The 15,473-nt window shown below is 35.7% G+C and overlaps 1 protein-coding gene across 1 annotated transcript in view; it reads left to right on the top strand.

Moving 5' to 3' along the window:
* ITGA8 (integrin subunit alpha 8) overlaps window positions 1-15,473 on the top strand; it is a 109,614-nt gene that overhangs the window by 9,608 nt on the left and 84,533 nt on the right. Inside the window, exons 3-11 of the mRNA XM_032705373.1 lie at window positions 1,937-2,037; window positions 4,520-4,643; window positions 6,111-6,172; window positions 7,138-7,183; window positions 8,145-8,270; window positions 9,388-9,432; window positions 11,326-11,369; window positions 12,324-12,380; window positions 12,567-12,619. Of these exons, the coding sequence (XP_032561264.1) occupies window positions 1,937-2,037; window positions 4,520-4,643; window positions 6,111-6,172; window positions 7,138-7,183; window positions 8,145-8,270; window positions 9,388-9,432; window positions 11,326-11,369; window positions 12,324-12,380; window positions 12,567-12,619 (658 nt within the window). The remainder of the gene's footprint in view (window positions 1-1,936; window positions 2,038-4,519; window positions 4,644-6,110; window positions 6,173-7,137; window positions 7,184-8,144; window positions 8,271-9,387; window positions 9,433-11,325; window positions 11,370-12,323; window positions 12,381-12,566; window positions 12,620-15,473) is intronic.

Raw genomic sequence — 15,473 nt, 5'->3', positions numbered from 1 at the left:
ACTAAACGGGGTGGGAGTGTGTGTGTATCTGTCTCTAGTTCTTGCAGATTTACTGGTGAATTCAGCTGTGGTTTTATAAACCCTGTGAACGGCTGCCCTAGTTTTAAAATTTAACTTCTTTTCAAATGTTGGTATACTTTGCCAGTAGACAAGTATGTTGTTTTGATTGAAAATATAAGCTCCTTTTAAATTAGAATACTGGTTATGACTATCCTCAGAGCCAGGGTAGGGTTGGCTGCCATAAGCTGGCCATGGCTGATTTTCAAGCTTCAAAGCCTTTGTTTCTATCAAGACCTCATCTGTGGACATTGATCATGTTCAGATCTGTTGGAGCGTTAAAAAAAAGAAAAGAGAAACCTTTAGAATTTGAAAAGGTCTGACTTCACTGGAAAAATTAATCAGAAGAAGTATTGCCAACAACAAGGTAGAAGTTGGCAGCTCTTAAAATGTGGTGTGTCAGATATGCTGTCTCTCACACTTCACACGAGTTTAGGCCTAACTTAAATAAAATGTGTTTTTAAAATTAATATTTTTAGAGTAATTTTAAATTCTACTTCCTGAATTTTTAAGATCTAAATATTCCTGAAATTTATTTCTCTTTTCTCACTAAACATGGACTTCCATAGTAGCTCCTGTAATTGGCACAGCACAGAAACAAATACCTGTATGAAGGAAGATGTTTCCTCAGAGACTTTCAAACTTTAAAAGATTCCTTCTTACTCAACTTTCCTTCATGTTTATTAGGAAACATACAGAGAGAGAATACCCTTTTTTCTCCAAATATGATGCATTTTTCTTCCTAATTCAGTTTATATTTACATTTATGAGGTTACCATGAACTGAAGTCACTTGCAATCTGATGTCCTAGAAAAGCATTCAGGTATCTCCTGTATTCCTGTTGTGGAAATCCCAATGAATGTTGGCTTTTTAAAGTGTTGGCTGCATTGTTTCTGTTATTTAAAAATGTGTGGAAATCCATAGACTATAACACAACACTACTTTTTTTTTTTTAACATTCCAAGGTAGACAGTATATGGCTTTATTTTCACTTAGAGTGAATAAAAAGGATTGATTCTTCTGAAATCCCTCCTGATAAGAACCAGAAACAAACATAAGAGAATGCAGATACAAGAGGGAAGGAGTAATGCCCTGCTTATGTATAAAGTTCATTAGGAATGACTGGAAAGGGAAGAGCATGGCTCATGAACATATGGGAAATCAGTTTACTTCAGAAAAACTGAGGGCGAAAGGAAGGGATGTCTGCTTTTTATTAAAACCTGAAATGCATTATAATTGTCCTGAATCTTTGCCCAGATGGCTTCTCTTATGCTGACATCTGCAAGAGTGTATATAAAGCAACATTAAGAAACTGTCTCTTGTGACACTGTGTACACATGTAATTCTGTTAAAAACGAAGTAGTTTGCTATCTGTAGTGTTGGGTTTTGAATAAGCATGCTGAAAAATGTCATTTGTTTGACAAAAACTAATTACGGAACATGCTTTTTTCATGGAAAGTTTCTACTACATCTGAAAAAACTTTTTAGGGCTTTTCACCTATTTTTGTAGATTCTTTTTCATTCTTCATCATAAATTCCAGGTAAAGTGGGGTTTTTCGTCTCCTTTTGGTTTGTTTTTTAGTTTGTTTTCAAGGTTTTTGTCAGGGGGAAACACAGCATTTCTTATTGCAGTCCTGTGTATTTTTTTCTAAAACTTAAGTTTAATTATTTTGAATGTTCACATGTGAATTTAAGCTGTTTTCCACTGACCAGTGAAAACTTTAAATGATACTGGATGTCCATTTGCTATTAAACAGGTTAGATGATGACAGTGGATGCAACGTAATATATCCATTAGTCTGTTCACTTGTGTCTGTAACTCACAGGGTAATACTTTTTTAAAAATAAGCTGTCAATATACTGCTTCTTCCTCTGTCAGACAACAGGAAAATTAAAGTCAATGGCACCAGGGAACCTATTGAGTTTAAGACAAATCAGTGGTTTGGAGCAACAGTCAAAGCTCATAAAGAAAAAGTTGTGGTAAGTCTTATGCATTTAGTATTCATTTGGAGATAACATTTATTTTTCTCAAATGTGTATCTTTAATAGCTCTCTATGTGTATATTGTGGAAATAACTTTGATTATGCATGAATTATAAAACAGATGATGTATATAATTCAGAAAATGAAAACAACTTATAGAATCAGGTTGAACTGATCAAGCTAAGATGATTCTGTTGCCATATGAAAACAGCAGAATGCCATATTGTTATGGAAATGAATGATGATATTTTTTAAACAGATAGTGGACATACTTTAGAAAAACAAAGTTACTGATAGCTCTATGCTATAAAATGTTTTGTATTACGAAGGTATATTTGGAATGTTAAGTACAGAATGTAAAGAAATTATATGTACTGGAATGTAATGAAATGTAATGAAAGCCAAGAACCTCTGCTGAAGTTCAGTTAGTAAGAGAAAGCACTGATCTCTTTTGTCACATTTACATTGTTTTCAGCAGCTATGTCATAGTCATGCTAAAACAGCTGAAAAAAGTCATCCAAAAAAACCTCCAAACAAGATGGCTGTCAGACTGTAATGTCTGTTTTCCAGTTTCACTGAACATTTTTCCTGTATTGATAGAAGCCTTTAGCAGTGAGCAAGTATTTTTATTGCTTAGTAAAGTGGTGGTGATGATTCTTATACACAGAGATTTTTTATTTCCAATATATGCGCTCATTGAAAATGGCAGTGAAGTAATTATGATAAGAAAAATTAGTTTGGTCATTAGTTTTATTAGTTTTTACAATTACAAAACCAATAATTTGGTTTTGGATTTGCTTAAAACTCCCAATTATTAGTTTAAAAAGTAGTCATAAGGGAGGAAGTATCAAAAGGAAATGCTTTCCCTTGTATCATATGCCTTATGGTTAACCTATGGAAGGATTTTGACATAAAACAGGTAATGAATAAAACATCACCCTATTCTGTTACAGAGCTAAGTAAACATAAAAATTCTAAAAAATTCTAGAAATAGCTGAAGATATTTGGGTTTAGTACAACAATTCACCAATCGAAATAAAATACTTCTTTACCACCATTTACTAAGTCTTAATTAAGTGAGCAGAAAACATCATCACCTGAGACAAACTGATGTACTGTCTCTGTACCAACAAAACTGTTTTATTTCTGATAACTCTTCTCCGATTGAAACGGAGATAGAGTCAATACTTTTCAGGCAAAAATTTGGACAGCAAAGCTCGAAAACTTTGTCTGTTAATCTTGGTAGGCTGAAAGGAGATAAAAAGAAAATGACATCAAACTGTCAGGAACTTTTTAAAGCTACAAATATCAAATGGACCTAAAATCACCCACACATGACACTTACTCCTCTTTCCTGCCTCCAGTTTTGCTCTCTGTTTTAATATGTAAGGCTTTCTAGGCAGGGGCATGTTAAGAGTATCTGTTCCTTCAGCAATTGCTCCAGAAGCTCTGAGTTTTATGGCAAGCTCTGAGTAGCACAGTGATTTATCCGACTGGAACTGATTGCAAATCAAAGGCTTATACAGTAATGTAAATAATAGCAATACTTTACCAGAGGTAGACAGATTTCTCGTTGGAAAAGTAGGACAAGGTAGGACATGAATGAAGAATTTATTTGTATCTTGCAGAGGCAAAGTTGTAGGGAGAGGTAGTGTCTTCACCCTCCCAGGAAGTGAAAAGTTTTAGGGCACAGGACCCACTGAAGTATGACTTGCAGACCTGACAGTTTATTATTTTTAGTTTTCTAATTATCTGGATTACCTCCAAAAAAGATGCCTCTCTCTACACAACTTGTATATCATTTATCCTTACACTGTCATGTTTGTAACACCACTACTGTAACACAGATTAAATATTAGTTCTCTAGCCAAAATCTACGTAGCAAAAAACTGTTTGCTCAGACTTTTGAATGCATTATGGATTATGTAGATATATGTATCATATCTACAAGATTTGAACCAGGGATTTATAGGAAGGAAGACAATCTGATGATTGTCACAGATAATATGACACAAAACCTTGACAAATCTCCTTCTGCTAAGTGGAGTAGAGTAGTTGTGCTGCAATACCTTCTATCTTAAGACGTACCAGCACAGAACTGGGATTGCCTTAAGCCATATATGTGTGATTTACATCTTAAGCTACAGAATTAAGTCCTGTGCAATGAGCAGTAATAGAACATAGATATTACTTGTGGAGCAGGCTTAGAGCGTATTTGTACCATGCTTAAATGTGCTTTGTAGTCCCTCACAGATTTTACCTGCCAAGGGCTATAAGTAAAAATCAGTGTGCTTTTCAGGTAATAATGAAATTATCTGAAGCAGTGGTCCTTCATTTTCTTCTGTCAAGGTCTTGTGATCATTGCTGCATGAATGATTCAGTACCAGAGAGAATCTTTGTACACAGTTTATTAAAAACTGCATTTACCAGATGCATGAGCGCGTAAAAGGTATGTGTGACATTGTTTCTATTTTGATAGGCTTGTGCTCCTTTGTATCATTGGAGAACCCTTAAAGATAGCCCTGAGAAGGACCCTGTTGGCACCTGCTATGTAGCAATTCAGAACTTCAGTGCTTATGCAGAATATTCACCTTGTCGCAACAGTAAGTATTAATATAAACAATCCTTTGCTGAAGGAACTGATATTGCACTTAATGTTTTCATCTTTTTAATCTTCACAGTCTTAGTTGAATGAATGTTGCTATATGATGTTATTGCATTGAATGAGAGTGTAAAGAAAAATCAACATTAAATTATATTCCTGTAATTGGATGCTTTATTGTATAATTAATTGAAAGAGGAGAAATTAAGTAAATTGTGTGCAGTTATAGTGATGAGCTATAATTGGTTCAATTTGAATGGCTTTAAAATGTAGCTAGATAAGACAGATCTAGATAAGAACCAGACAGCATTTTAAACCAATTATTCCTACTTATGCTGAGTATAAATCTCTCATCACAAGATCATCATTTGAAGACCAGACCCTGCACAGAAACACACAAGCCTGTATCACCATTCATGCCAATACCATCCACAATAGCTCATTTGTGAAGAACTTTCAGCATGGAAGAAAGACATGCAAATTAGCACTGCTGCTACACACTGTGCTGTTCTGAGGATGCAGCAGCCATCTCTGGGCCTTGCTTCTTGGGGAATAGGGAAAAACTGCATGTATATTTAGAACCTCATTCAGTTACCTAGAAATCTGGAGAAAATACCACACATTAGATTGTATCAGTCGTTCATCTCATTCAGCATCCTATGTCTAAGTGTTTATGATGATTATTAATACCCTCATTACCTCAGTGCTCCATATTATTAAAAGCAATATGAAGTATCCAATGACTTTACTGAGCTTTGGGTTGAGCTGAATCTATGGCAATTTCTACAGTACAAATCAGAGAATTTTTTTTCAGTTAGTTTTATTAAAGGTAGCATGTGTAAAATGCCAAATATGATGGGCTTACCCGTCCCTTCACAGCAAAGCTATGGCAGTGTTCAGTCTCACTGATGAGTAGCTGCTTCAAGTTGTGTGCACCAGCTGATAACACAGGGAATCTGAATGTAGTTCCTTGTCATGATACCCCTTGTAAGAGACCCTGCTATTGCAGGTAATGTTCTTGCTGTGTGCACATGGGCTAATTTGAAATCACACTTTTTAACTGTTCCTCTGCTGCAAACTGTGCTCCTGCCTTAAACTTTCTCATGGATTATTTTGCCAAGAATGTAACAGGCATTTTACAGAAAAAGTAGGCATAAATAAAAGGTCTCTTTTTCATCTCCAGCCAAATTCAAACTTATTCCCTGATAGTTGTTGCAAGGGTCCTTCCTTGGCAGTGAGGGGAGAAAGTCCCAAGCGGCAGGTCCTATTTTTCAAAATCTTCACAAGGGGCTGCGTGTTCAGGGTACTGTAGAAGGTCTTGATTTGCTCTGCCTCTTCTCAAAAAGAATACATATTTTCACATATTTTGACAGACTTGCATTTACAGCCTTATAGCTCCAGAGGTGTGTATGCTATCTTTCACATGCACTGGGAAATCAATAAAATGCTTCTACCTTCATAATTGCAGGCAATGCAGATCCTGAAGGACAAGGCTTTTGTCAAGCAGGTTTCAGCTTAGATTTTTACAAGGTGAGATTCTGCTTCTGAAGTATTTTGACAAAATGTAGTTGCGATATAACCCTAGTGTTCAAATGCTGCCTCAGTGGTCATGAGTTTATCCCCATGCTGTTGTATATGGAAAGTTTTGTGAAGTTATTGCAAGGTCTTTCCTCCTTTTCAAGTTCCAAACTTTTGGTTTCATTAATAAAAGAAATACTCAGTCAGCACCTCTTTATCTCTTTGCAGCACTCCAATCTGACTCTGCTCAGTCTATCTTGATAGATAATTAGGCAAACAATTATATGTGCTTCGATCTCAGTCTGTCCCACTTACAATGCTTTACAGGGACTTGACTTTCAGAAAGTAATGAGCAGGCACCAGCTAGTTTTAAAAAGTTTAAATAGCTTGTATAATGATGCTTTTGGATGATGATGATGATGATGATGAAAGTGCTTAAGGGAAAGAACTAGTTTTTCTTAATGCCAATATTGTGGGACAAAGGATAAACTTTGCAGCTATTGTTATCATCTGTGCCATTATTACAGCACCAGGGCCTCACATAACTTTGACCATTGTCATTGTTTTCAGTGTTCTGCAGCTGCATTTTTATTTACATTATAATAGCTATGGGGTTAAGACTTCCTTGTAGGGTAGACAAAAGTATACTTCTCTATAAAATATTGCTGTTGCTTCTTTGAATGTAAAGACACTCTTTTATGATAACTTTGTTTTGTTATAAATAAGCAGCAATTTTTAGAATGCTATGTTAGCAGTAAAAAAATTACGGCTTTCGTTCAAGTTGCACAGGGTGATCTTAACTTTTTTTAACTCTGAATTTTTCTATACATTCATGTACATCCTTTCCTTGAACATGGCTATTCTCCTTTATCATGATTCTGATATTATTTTGGTCATTTAAATAGTTTTATCCCGTGCATGCTTACTTTTGTGATGTTCTTTTGTTGTGTAATTTTATTCAATTCTGCTTTTTGTAGAATGGAGACCTGATCGTAGGCGGGCCCGGTAGTTTTTATTGGCAAGGTATGTTCATCTGGATGGGTAACTTGATCTGAGAAGTGAAGCAGAAAGTATTGTTGTTTTAGATTTCCATTGTTTTGTTGGTTTAAGATAACTGGTCCGTGATCTTATTTTCAACAAATGTAAATCAGAAGAATTGCTTAACAAGCAACTGAGCATAAAAATAAGTCAGGGAAAACTCAGGATGTAGGTTATATAGCAAGTGAAACAAATACAAATAACTATTTTTATGTTGGCATTTAAGCATACTTGTAATTTAATTAATAAATTGAATTTTTCCCTAGAAATAATGCAGATTTAAAAATACCTAGTATTTATACAGCAAATGTACTTTTTTTTAAAGTTTTTGTTACTGTTTGTTTCTGAGCACAACCCTTTATAGTTATCTGCATATATCTGAAGTTCATTTGTGGCATCACTGCAGTTTCCAAGATGTAGTTTCTCATGTAGATAAAACCTAAAGTTGTTTTGGTAAAGGGTTAAAAGGTTATTTTTGTTTTAACCTGTTTTGACATGTATGATATAGCTGATTCCCGGCCTCTGCCTCCCAACTTGCCGTTTTCAGCCTCTTTGATGTGTGTTTTTGCATTGTCTTTAAAGAAGGAAGACCTAATTGATTGCTATAGTAGGGAATTCATAGCTCTGAATTCTCCATTGAGAAATTGCTTCCATTGGTCTACTACATTCATGCAGTGCAGTGACTTTAGTTTGAATCAGCACATTGAAATGGGTCTGGAGATGTTTTTGTGATGGTTCAATAGAAATTCAATGCCTTATTGTATGGATTTATGCCTACTCTTGAGACTTTCAGGGTAATAATGGACAAAGATTGAGAGAAGGTATCTATTCTTTGCATCCATGTTGTATTAGCCCTTCAACTCTGTTCTGGTCTTCTGCCAGCCCTATTTTGTAGACTCTGGCTCTCTTTTATGCTCCTTTTATTTATGAAGCTGTTTGAATCCAGGTCAGGTAATCACTGCAAGTATTGCGGACATCATTGCAAATTATTCCTTCAAGGATATTCTGAGGAAACTGGCACGAGAGAAACAAACAGGAGTGGCACCAGCCTCGTATGATGACAATTACATGGGTAAGCTAAGCTCTACATAAGATAGCAATATGTTCTAAAAGCATGAGTCATATAAATACGAAAACAAACCCTAAATTACTACTGTCACAATTGTGAGAGGGTTTGAACATGTTTTGCCTTAAGAGTAATAGCAAACCAGTAGTTTGCTGGTAACTTCAGTGAGATTATTAACATTCTTAAAATTATGCACAGCAACAGGGTTTGAGGGTTGAGATCTTAAATGACTCATTAGGGTATTATTATTTGATCTTAAATAGTTAATCAGAAATACAATTTTTTTTTTTCATTCCAAGATTATGGATCGAACTTAAACTAATTAAAGACTATTTTAATTTTTAATAGATAAATGAAAATTCAGTCCTGTGGTATTTTGTACAGTACTGCACAAATACCTAATTTACTCTTACTGGTATTTAAAAGATACAGTTGAAATAAAACAATAATAAAAGTCAGTTTGAAGATATTGTGTAATAAATAGAAAAAAGGCTCTTATCTACCTTATATTAGTACTGATCTCTAAGAGTTTTCGTGATGTTCACATGTCTCTTCATGTAAGGCAGGTTTTTCTTCACATAGTTATAGAAAAGAGTGAGTGGAATTGGAAGGTAAAGATGCATCCTTTCACCCCTGCTCACGGATTTGAAATTACACTCCCTGATACCCTCCAAAAGTCTTTACTGTGACAATAGCAACTACCTCACAGTTTTACTAAAGCTCCAAGAGGTGCTTAACTGCATCTATGGAAATCCATCTTCCATATAAAGCTCAGTCAGGACACTCATACATTATAGTACAGTAATGAAGACCTAAATTGTGTCAACAGGTGTTAGGGTAAAACACCATAGTACCTGCTGGTTTTTTTCAGATAAATTCTTAATGATTTAGGAGCTCATTTTTGGAGAAGAGGGATCAATTTATTATATATTCAGACCTACCATTAATTTAGTCATAATTATGTGATTAAAAATTTTCCTTTTTTCCCCACAGTTTTAGTATACTAATGATAGAAAATTTGCATTCAGATGATCAGCTAAACATACAAACTTGATTGGTCTTGTGTATTTTTTGAAAGAAACTGTTTATCAAGGATTTTTTTTTGTAATTTATCTTTAAACAGGATACTCAGTGGCTGCTGGGGAATTTACTGGTGATTCTGAACAAGGTAAGAAGCTATGTAGTTGAATAAAAACCATATGGCCGTGCACCTATTAAATTCCTGGGTTTGGGTCTCTACACAGGAACATACCTATTATACATTTGAAACACTGGTGAGACTTAAACTGTCTGTAAGGCAAATATTTCCTTAGACAGTGTAGCATAACAAAATAGAATGTAAGTACACAAAAATCTGAATCTGTTTGTATGGTACCGTGCTCGTGCATGTGGTCAGAAGTTAGTGCTGTGACAACATTTTAGATGGAGCCATTCAGTCTCACTTAATTTAACCAGTTTGATGTGCTGAACTCATAACATGAAGTGTTGTGGCAGGAGAACTATAACCAAGCTGAACATGGTCTAATTTTTAAGTTGCAAAGTAAGTTTTGCTTGCATTTTAGAAACTGAACAGTATTTTGCCTATGTCTCTGCAAGTTGGATACAGTTTAGAAGAAAAGCTCCTGTCAGAGCTGTCTGTTTAGTAAAGTATGTTAAAAATAACAATTTATAAATAGAAATTTGCTCATGATTTTCAGATGTTCTGATATTGCAAAGGATTTAAAAACATGTAGTTAGTTAAAAATACCTGTGATCCCTGGTGTTTCATACCTGAAGAGCTGTGTTTCTTGTGTAAGGCTGACAGTCAGAAAATATTCCTTAAATATTCCTTTCCTGAGCAGGTGAGCAGCTATGTAGTCCAGATTCACAAAGCCAGTAGAGATGTAATACATTTCCACAAATGAACCCAGCTCTCCAGAGCTGCTGCTTAATCCCTCTGAAGCTAGAATTGCCTGTCCTGCGTTAAGAAGTGTTTAAAAAAATAAGTAAAAAAAGACACAGTTTTGAGCCAAACACTATGATATGTGAAATGATATATCTCTGGTAATGGAAGGCTGCATTTTTTTTTGTTGTTTTTTTTAATGCATACTCAAAGTTTTATAATGGATGATTCTTCAATCAGTAAGTCATGTGAATGACTGGCACAGAAAATTGCATAGTTGGCTGACCTGAGCCAGCATCCTGTTCAGTCCTTCTTTTTTACTTCCATTTCCCCTTGATCAAACATGTTCAATCCCAGGGAAATATATAAACCCAGAGAGAAACAGAAGAATGGTAGGTCAGTACAGGTGTCTGTGGTGCTCTATCTGAAATTCTTTTGGCTGTCTTCTGACAAGGGTATCCTAATGAGGGAAAGTTTAGACAATAAGGCTGCAGGCTGTGACTTAGCTTTTTCCTTCTGATTTTTTTACCCATTTTTTCTACTGGTTGTTTAAAATTTCGCCATTGAGCAGATTTACTTGGAGAAGGCACCTTGGTCCAATGTTTCATGTTCTTGTTCAATGGATGTCTCCAGTGCTGCTCACAAAAACTTCCTCGTAACACTTTTAGACAGCCTGTGCAGAACTTGTCAAACACTTCCATGGCATCAAGCAAAATAACGGATGAGACAGATTGTTGTGTAGACAAAAATGAAAAGAAGTATTTGTAAGGACAGTTGTATTCAGCTTCTGTACTCTAGTATGGGATGCTAGGACTAATTCTGGTTCCAGCAATCCACAGCTGTCAGGTAGCAAGCTGATTGTACCAAAAGTTTTATTATGCTCTGCTATGCTGAGTAATGCTAGGCAGAAGGAGACTTATGGATGAGTGTGTTCAAAAGTCAAGGTGTAACTTTTTATGCAAGTAGATGCACTGAATGAATGTTAAAATCTTATGAATTAATGTCTTGAAGTGATTTACAGATCTGATACATATCACAAATCAAAATCCTTAGGGGTTTGAGATAGACAGATAGATAGATAGATAGATCGATATTGAGGGTTTAAGTGGCACAGGATGCATGTTGCATGCACCACTCAGATAGCATAACCAGTTTACTGTCAATCATTTATCCTTTCAGAGCTGGTTGCTGGAGTCCCGAGGGGAGCACAGAACTTTGGCTATGTATGTACTGGACCCTCATTTTATCCTTTTTATAGTGAGAAAGCAATTAGACTATTTGAAAGGTTAAAAGCTACATTATATTCTCTGTCTCTTTAATAAAACACTTCTAAATCAGAGAAAACGGCCACTGACTTTCACCCTCGATCTTACCTGGCTGGGTTGGAATGCCTTACTGGTTTAGGCTTTGAATGGTAAGCACTTAGTACCTTCCAAAGTCTGTTTTCAGTAGGCAATTACAAGAATGCTTAGAGTGTGACTAGTATCTCCATACTCACCGAGTGTTATCAGACCTAAGCTTACCCTTAGGTTAGCACATTTCATGTGCAAGGCTGTGTCTGCAGTGGAAAGGAGTCCAAGTTCAGATTATTCATACCCACTGTTTACCTTCAGTGCTGTAAGTATATACACTGAATACCAGATGCAAAGAATCGTGATAGGAAGTTAGAAGTGAAGGGAGAAAACAATACACATTTGTGGATACAGCTTTTACCTCATAGGAAAAAAGTTTCACAACTAACCTGATTGGGAAAAGAGATCCCAGCCACAGACATATTCTCTAGTTTTGTGGACCCAAAATTCCTTGTATCTCTGAAACTTGTTCTTAAAATTTTTCAGAAGAAAGGTGTATATGTATATATGTATTTATGTATGTATGTATATATTTCTTTATGTTTTAGGTTCATGTTTTCATGCCTAGTTACTGATTAGCTGATAGTCTGTGATTTGCTGCTGTTCAGTGATTAGTAAGGAAGGGAAGTGGTCTTTTCCTTATTTTATTCATGGGGAACCTGAGTCATAAAATCTTAGTGATTTGTTCAAGATCATACAGGAAAACCATAGTGAATCTTCTTGGCCACTTGGACCATCCTGCAGTGTGTCAAATTGTTTTACATTGATGTCATGTTGTAGCATCTCCATGTGGGCTTGAAACTTTCTGTATTTTTCTGTTACCAGGTCTCAATTATTAATTCTTCAGACTTGACCTTTATCCAGAACTTCACTGGTGAACAGGTAATGTCAAGCAACTACGTGATGAAATATTATATCTCTAGAGGATATAGTTTCATTAACATAGTTTCAAGAATATATAAAATAATTTTTGGTATTAATGACCATAAAAACAAAGAGGATTATCAGTAAAAACATTTTAAAATTGATATCTGATATGAAAGCCTATCTGTTGTTTTTTATTTCCAGATGGCGTCTTATTTTGGGTACACAGTTGCAGTATCTGATGTTAACAATGATGGGTAGGTTACCAAATATATTCAGCTCCACTGAACATGCATAGAAGCAATGCCTGATATTTATTAATTAATGCAGGTTTTCAGGTGCTTCATACCTCAAAATGCTTTTCTTGGCTTCTCTGCTTTTCTAATTTTAATTGTTCACATAGGCTTATCTTTGTGTAATCACAGTGGCACGAGTATTTGCAGGCCTAGTTTGTGTGAGTTTTTCTTTTGGAATATTTATTCATAGGAGTGTGTCAGAGTGGGAATGTCTAAAGTCTTAGGAAACAGATCCCAGTAGGGAAACAGTGAATAAACAGCACTAGCTACAATTGGGAAGAGATAGGTGAAAGTGAAAAGTTCATTCTCCCATTCTCAAAAGCAGGTAAGTCTTCTCACGTGTGCGCCATCCATAGCTTCACTTCTCAATTTTAAATCTTTCCAATATCATCAGCTTCTCATTCCTCATTCCAGCACCTGTTGGTTGGCCATCCATTTTTATCATCCCAAGGACTAACAAATGTCTGTGTCCCATAGCTGTTATGGCAGGCATTCTGCGTGTCTGAGGGAGAACACTGCTCAACTCCCAGGGTCATGCCTCAGACACTTGGGTATTTCAGGCCCTGTTGAACAAAACACTTGTTAACTTTCAACTCATGTAAAGTTTGATTAAATATTTCAAAAGATTAGGACTTTAGTGAGGTAATATTGATAGTGGCTTTTCAGCAAAGAGATAAAGATCCCTGAACCTCAGAGTCTTGGTAGTCTGCACAAAGGTGAGGCAGGACCGTAATTTAGAGATGTGGCATACTCTTGTCTATAGCGAAGTGTCTCAGATGTGTCTACCTCATATTTTTTTCTTGTGATCATTTCTTAATAGGTGCTTAAACATAGAGCATTAAATAATTTTTCTGGGCTAAATCATTGCTTCCCATCATTGACTAGTGACCCTTTAAAGAGTGAGGGGTACAAGAAAAGAGAAAAGTAAAAAGGTGGTAAAATCTTATTGCAGTTACAAAACAGAACAACAAAAAACCAGAAGTTTCAGCAGCTTCAGTGGTGGCTTCATTGCACTCAAATCTTTCAAGTTTCTGAGATCAAATTTTCATAGTACCACGGCTTTTGAAAATTTGTATTTTTGTGATTGTATAGAGAGTCAGGATTAATTTTGTCCTACTAATGTATTACGAATGTGAAAGTGTGGAGAAACACTAATCTAAGTTCCAATAGACACTCATTAGACTTCCAGGGAACTTGCTATTTGACTTCTCACTGAACCAAACTATTTCCTTGGCAGGTTATTTCCTGTTAACCGTAGGGTTGCTTGGCAGGTCTCATATTTTCTGTGTACCTCTAAAACCACAGTTTAGTCAATAATATAATCAAACTGTTATTGAGGCCTGTGTGGTCTCCCAGTCTATATCTTAAAAGAAATCTAATGACTCTTCCTGAGATCCAAACATCCCACAGAAAACAAAACACAAAAAGCTCTACTTGATAAACATGTCTGATTAGATATGTAGTCTGTGTTTGCTGGTTTGCACATATTGTCAATTGAAATATTTGTCTGAAAAGTAAAAGAGAAAAAAAAAAAGCAAAAGGGAAATTAACACTTCAAATGCACTTAGGCTTTTTGTAGCTAAATATAAGAAGGTAGTGATAGCCTTATCAGTATGAGAAACCTAAATATTTGCTGAAAAGATTAATAAAAGATTAATACGAATGGCACTTTACTGTAGCTCAAAGATTAATCTCATCCTAGTAAAAAAAGCCTTCTGTATACTTTCTGCTCCAGCAGTTCTGCAGGTATTTCACGGTGACTCTTGCAGTTTTATCTGTACCACATCAGGATTGCAGGCGGGACAGGGAAATTGAGGACACTGTTTGAACTACTGTTTAGTTGTCTCCTGCTAATAATGAGAAATCCACAATGAAACCTAACAAATCAAGATTTGCCATCAACTCACAGGCTGCATTCCTAGTAAAGAGAGAAAAAGAGAACACTTTCAATTTAGGCTGAAACAGTCCAATAAAAATAGTGAAATAAACTGTTTACTGGGGTTTTTTATTTGGCCTATATCAAAGCTTTCTGTAGTTATACTTTGACCTCTTGACATTTCCCATACTCCTGCTTTTTATTACTTGGCAGGATACAAAGGAATGGCATACAGTCTCAGCAGGTGGTCAGCTTTGTGCTTTTTAAAGATTTTTTTTTTTTTATCGGAAGGGAAATCATACTGGCTGGTTACCTTTCTGTGTTGGAAAAAAAATAATATATAATTTATGTTAACTGTAACATCTTAATGCAGTAATGAAATAAATCCAATGAAAGAGTTCAAAATACCACTGCAAACTGAACTGCACTACTTGGTTGTCCAAGGGCTTTTGCTTTTGCTTTACTCTTATACTTTTTAAAAGGAATCACATCAACTTGAATTTGACTCAAAACTCTCAATTTTGTAAACATAAACTCCTCCAGTTTAAAAGACCAATTGAAATACCCTCCTTCACCAACAAAAATGCATAATACTGATCACATAGGTACTTAGAACACAAGTACACACCCCCACACACACCTCCTTGCCTGTTTGTTATCGAAATAATTAAACTGTAGAAGCTGAGAGGCAAAACTGACCAAAGTATGGTAAGAAGCAATTCCTTGCTCACTTTATCCACTTGGAGAGGAACGAGAAATAAGTAAATGAGGATTAGGGAGAGCTGGGTAGCTGACGAATCCTTCCTGTTTAGCTCTAGTACAGTTCTGTGTTAGCTCAAAAAAACCCCAAACTCTGAACACAAACCCCTGAGGGAGAATTCCATCTTGCAGAGGACTTGCTGAAGCAGCTCGCCTTGTCCTGCAGATTTCAGCAATGGC

The sequence above is a fragment of the Chiroxiphia lanceolata genome, chromosome 1 (genome assembly GCF_009829145.1).
Source record: "Chiroxiphia lanceolata isolate bChiLan1 chromosome 1, bChiLan1.pri, whole genome shotgun sequence".
In the NCBI taxonomy this organism is placed as follows: Eukaryota; Metazoa; Chordata; class Aves; order Passeriformes; family Pipridae; genus Chiroxiphia; species Chiroxiphia lanceolata.
Note: the sequence above shows the minus strand (reverse complement) of the source record. Positions and strands in the feature narration are given on the sequence as shown.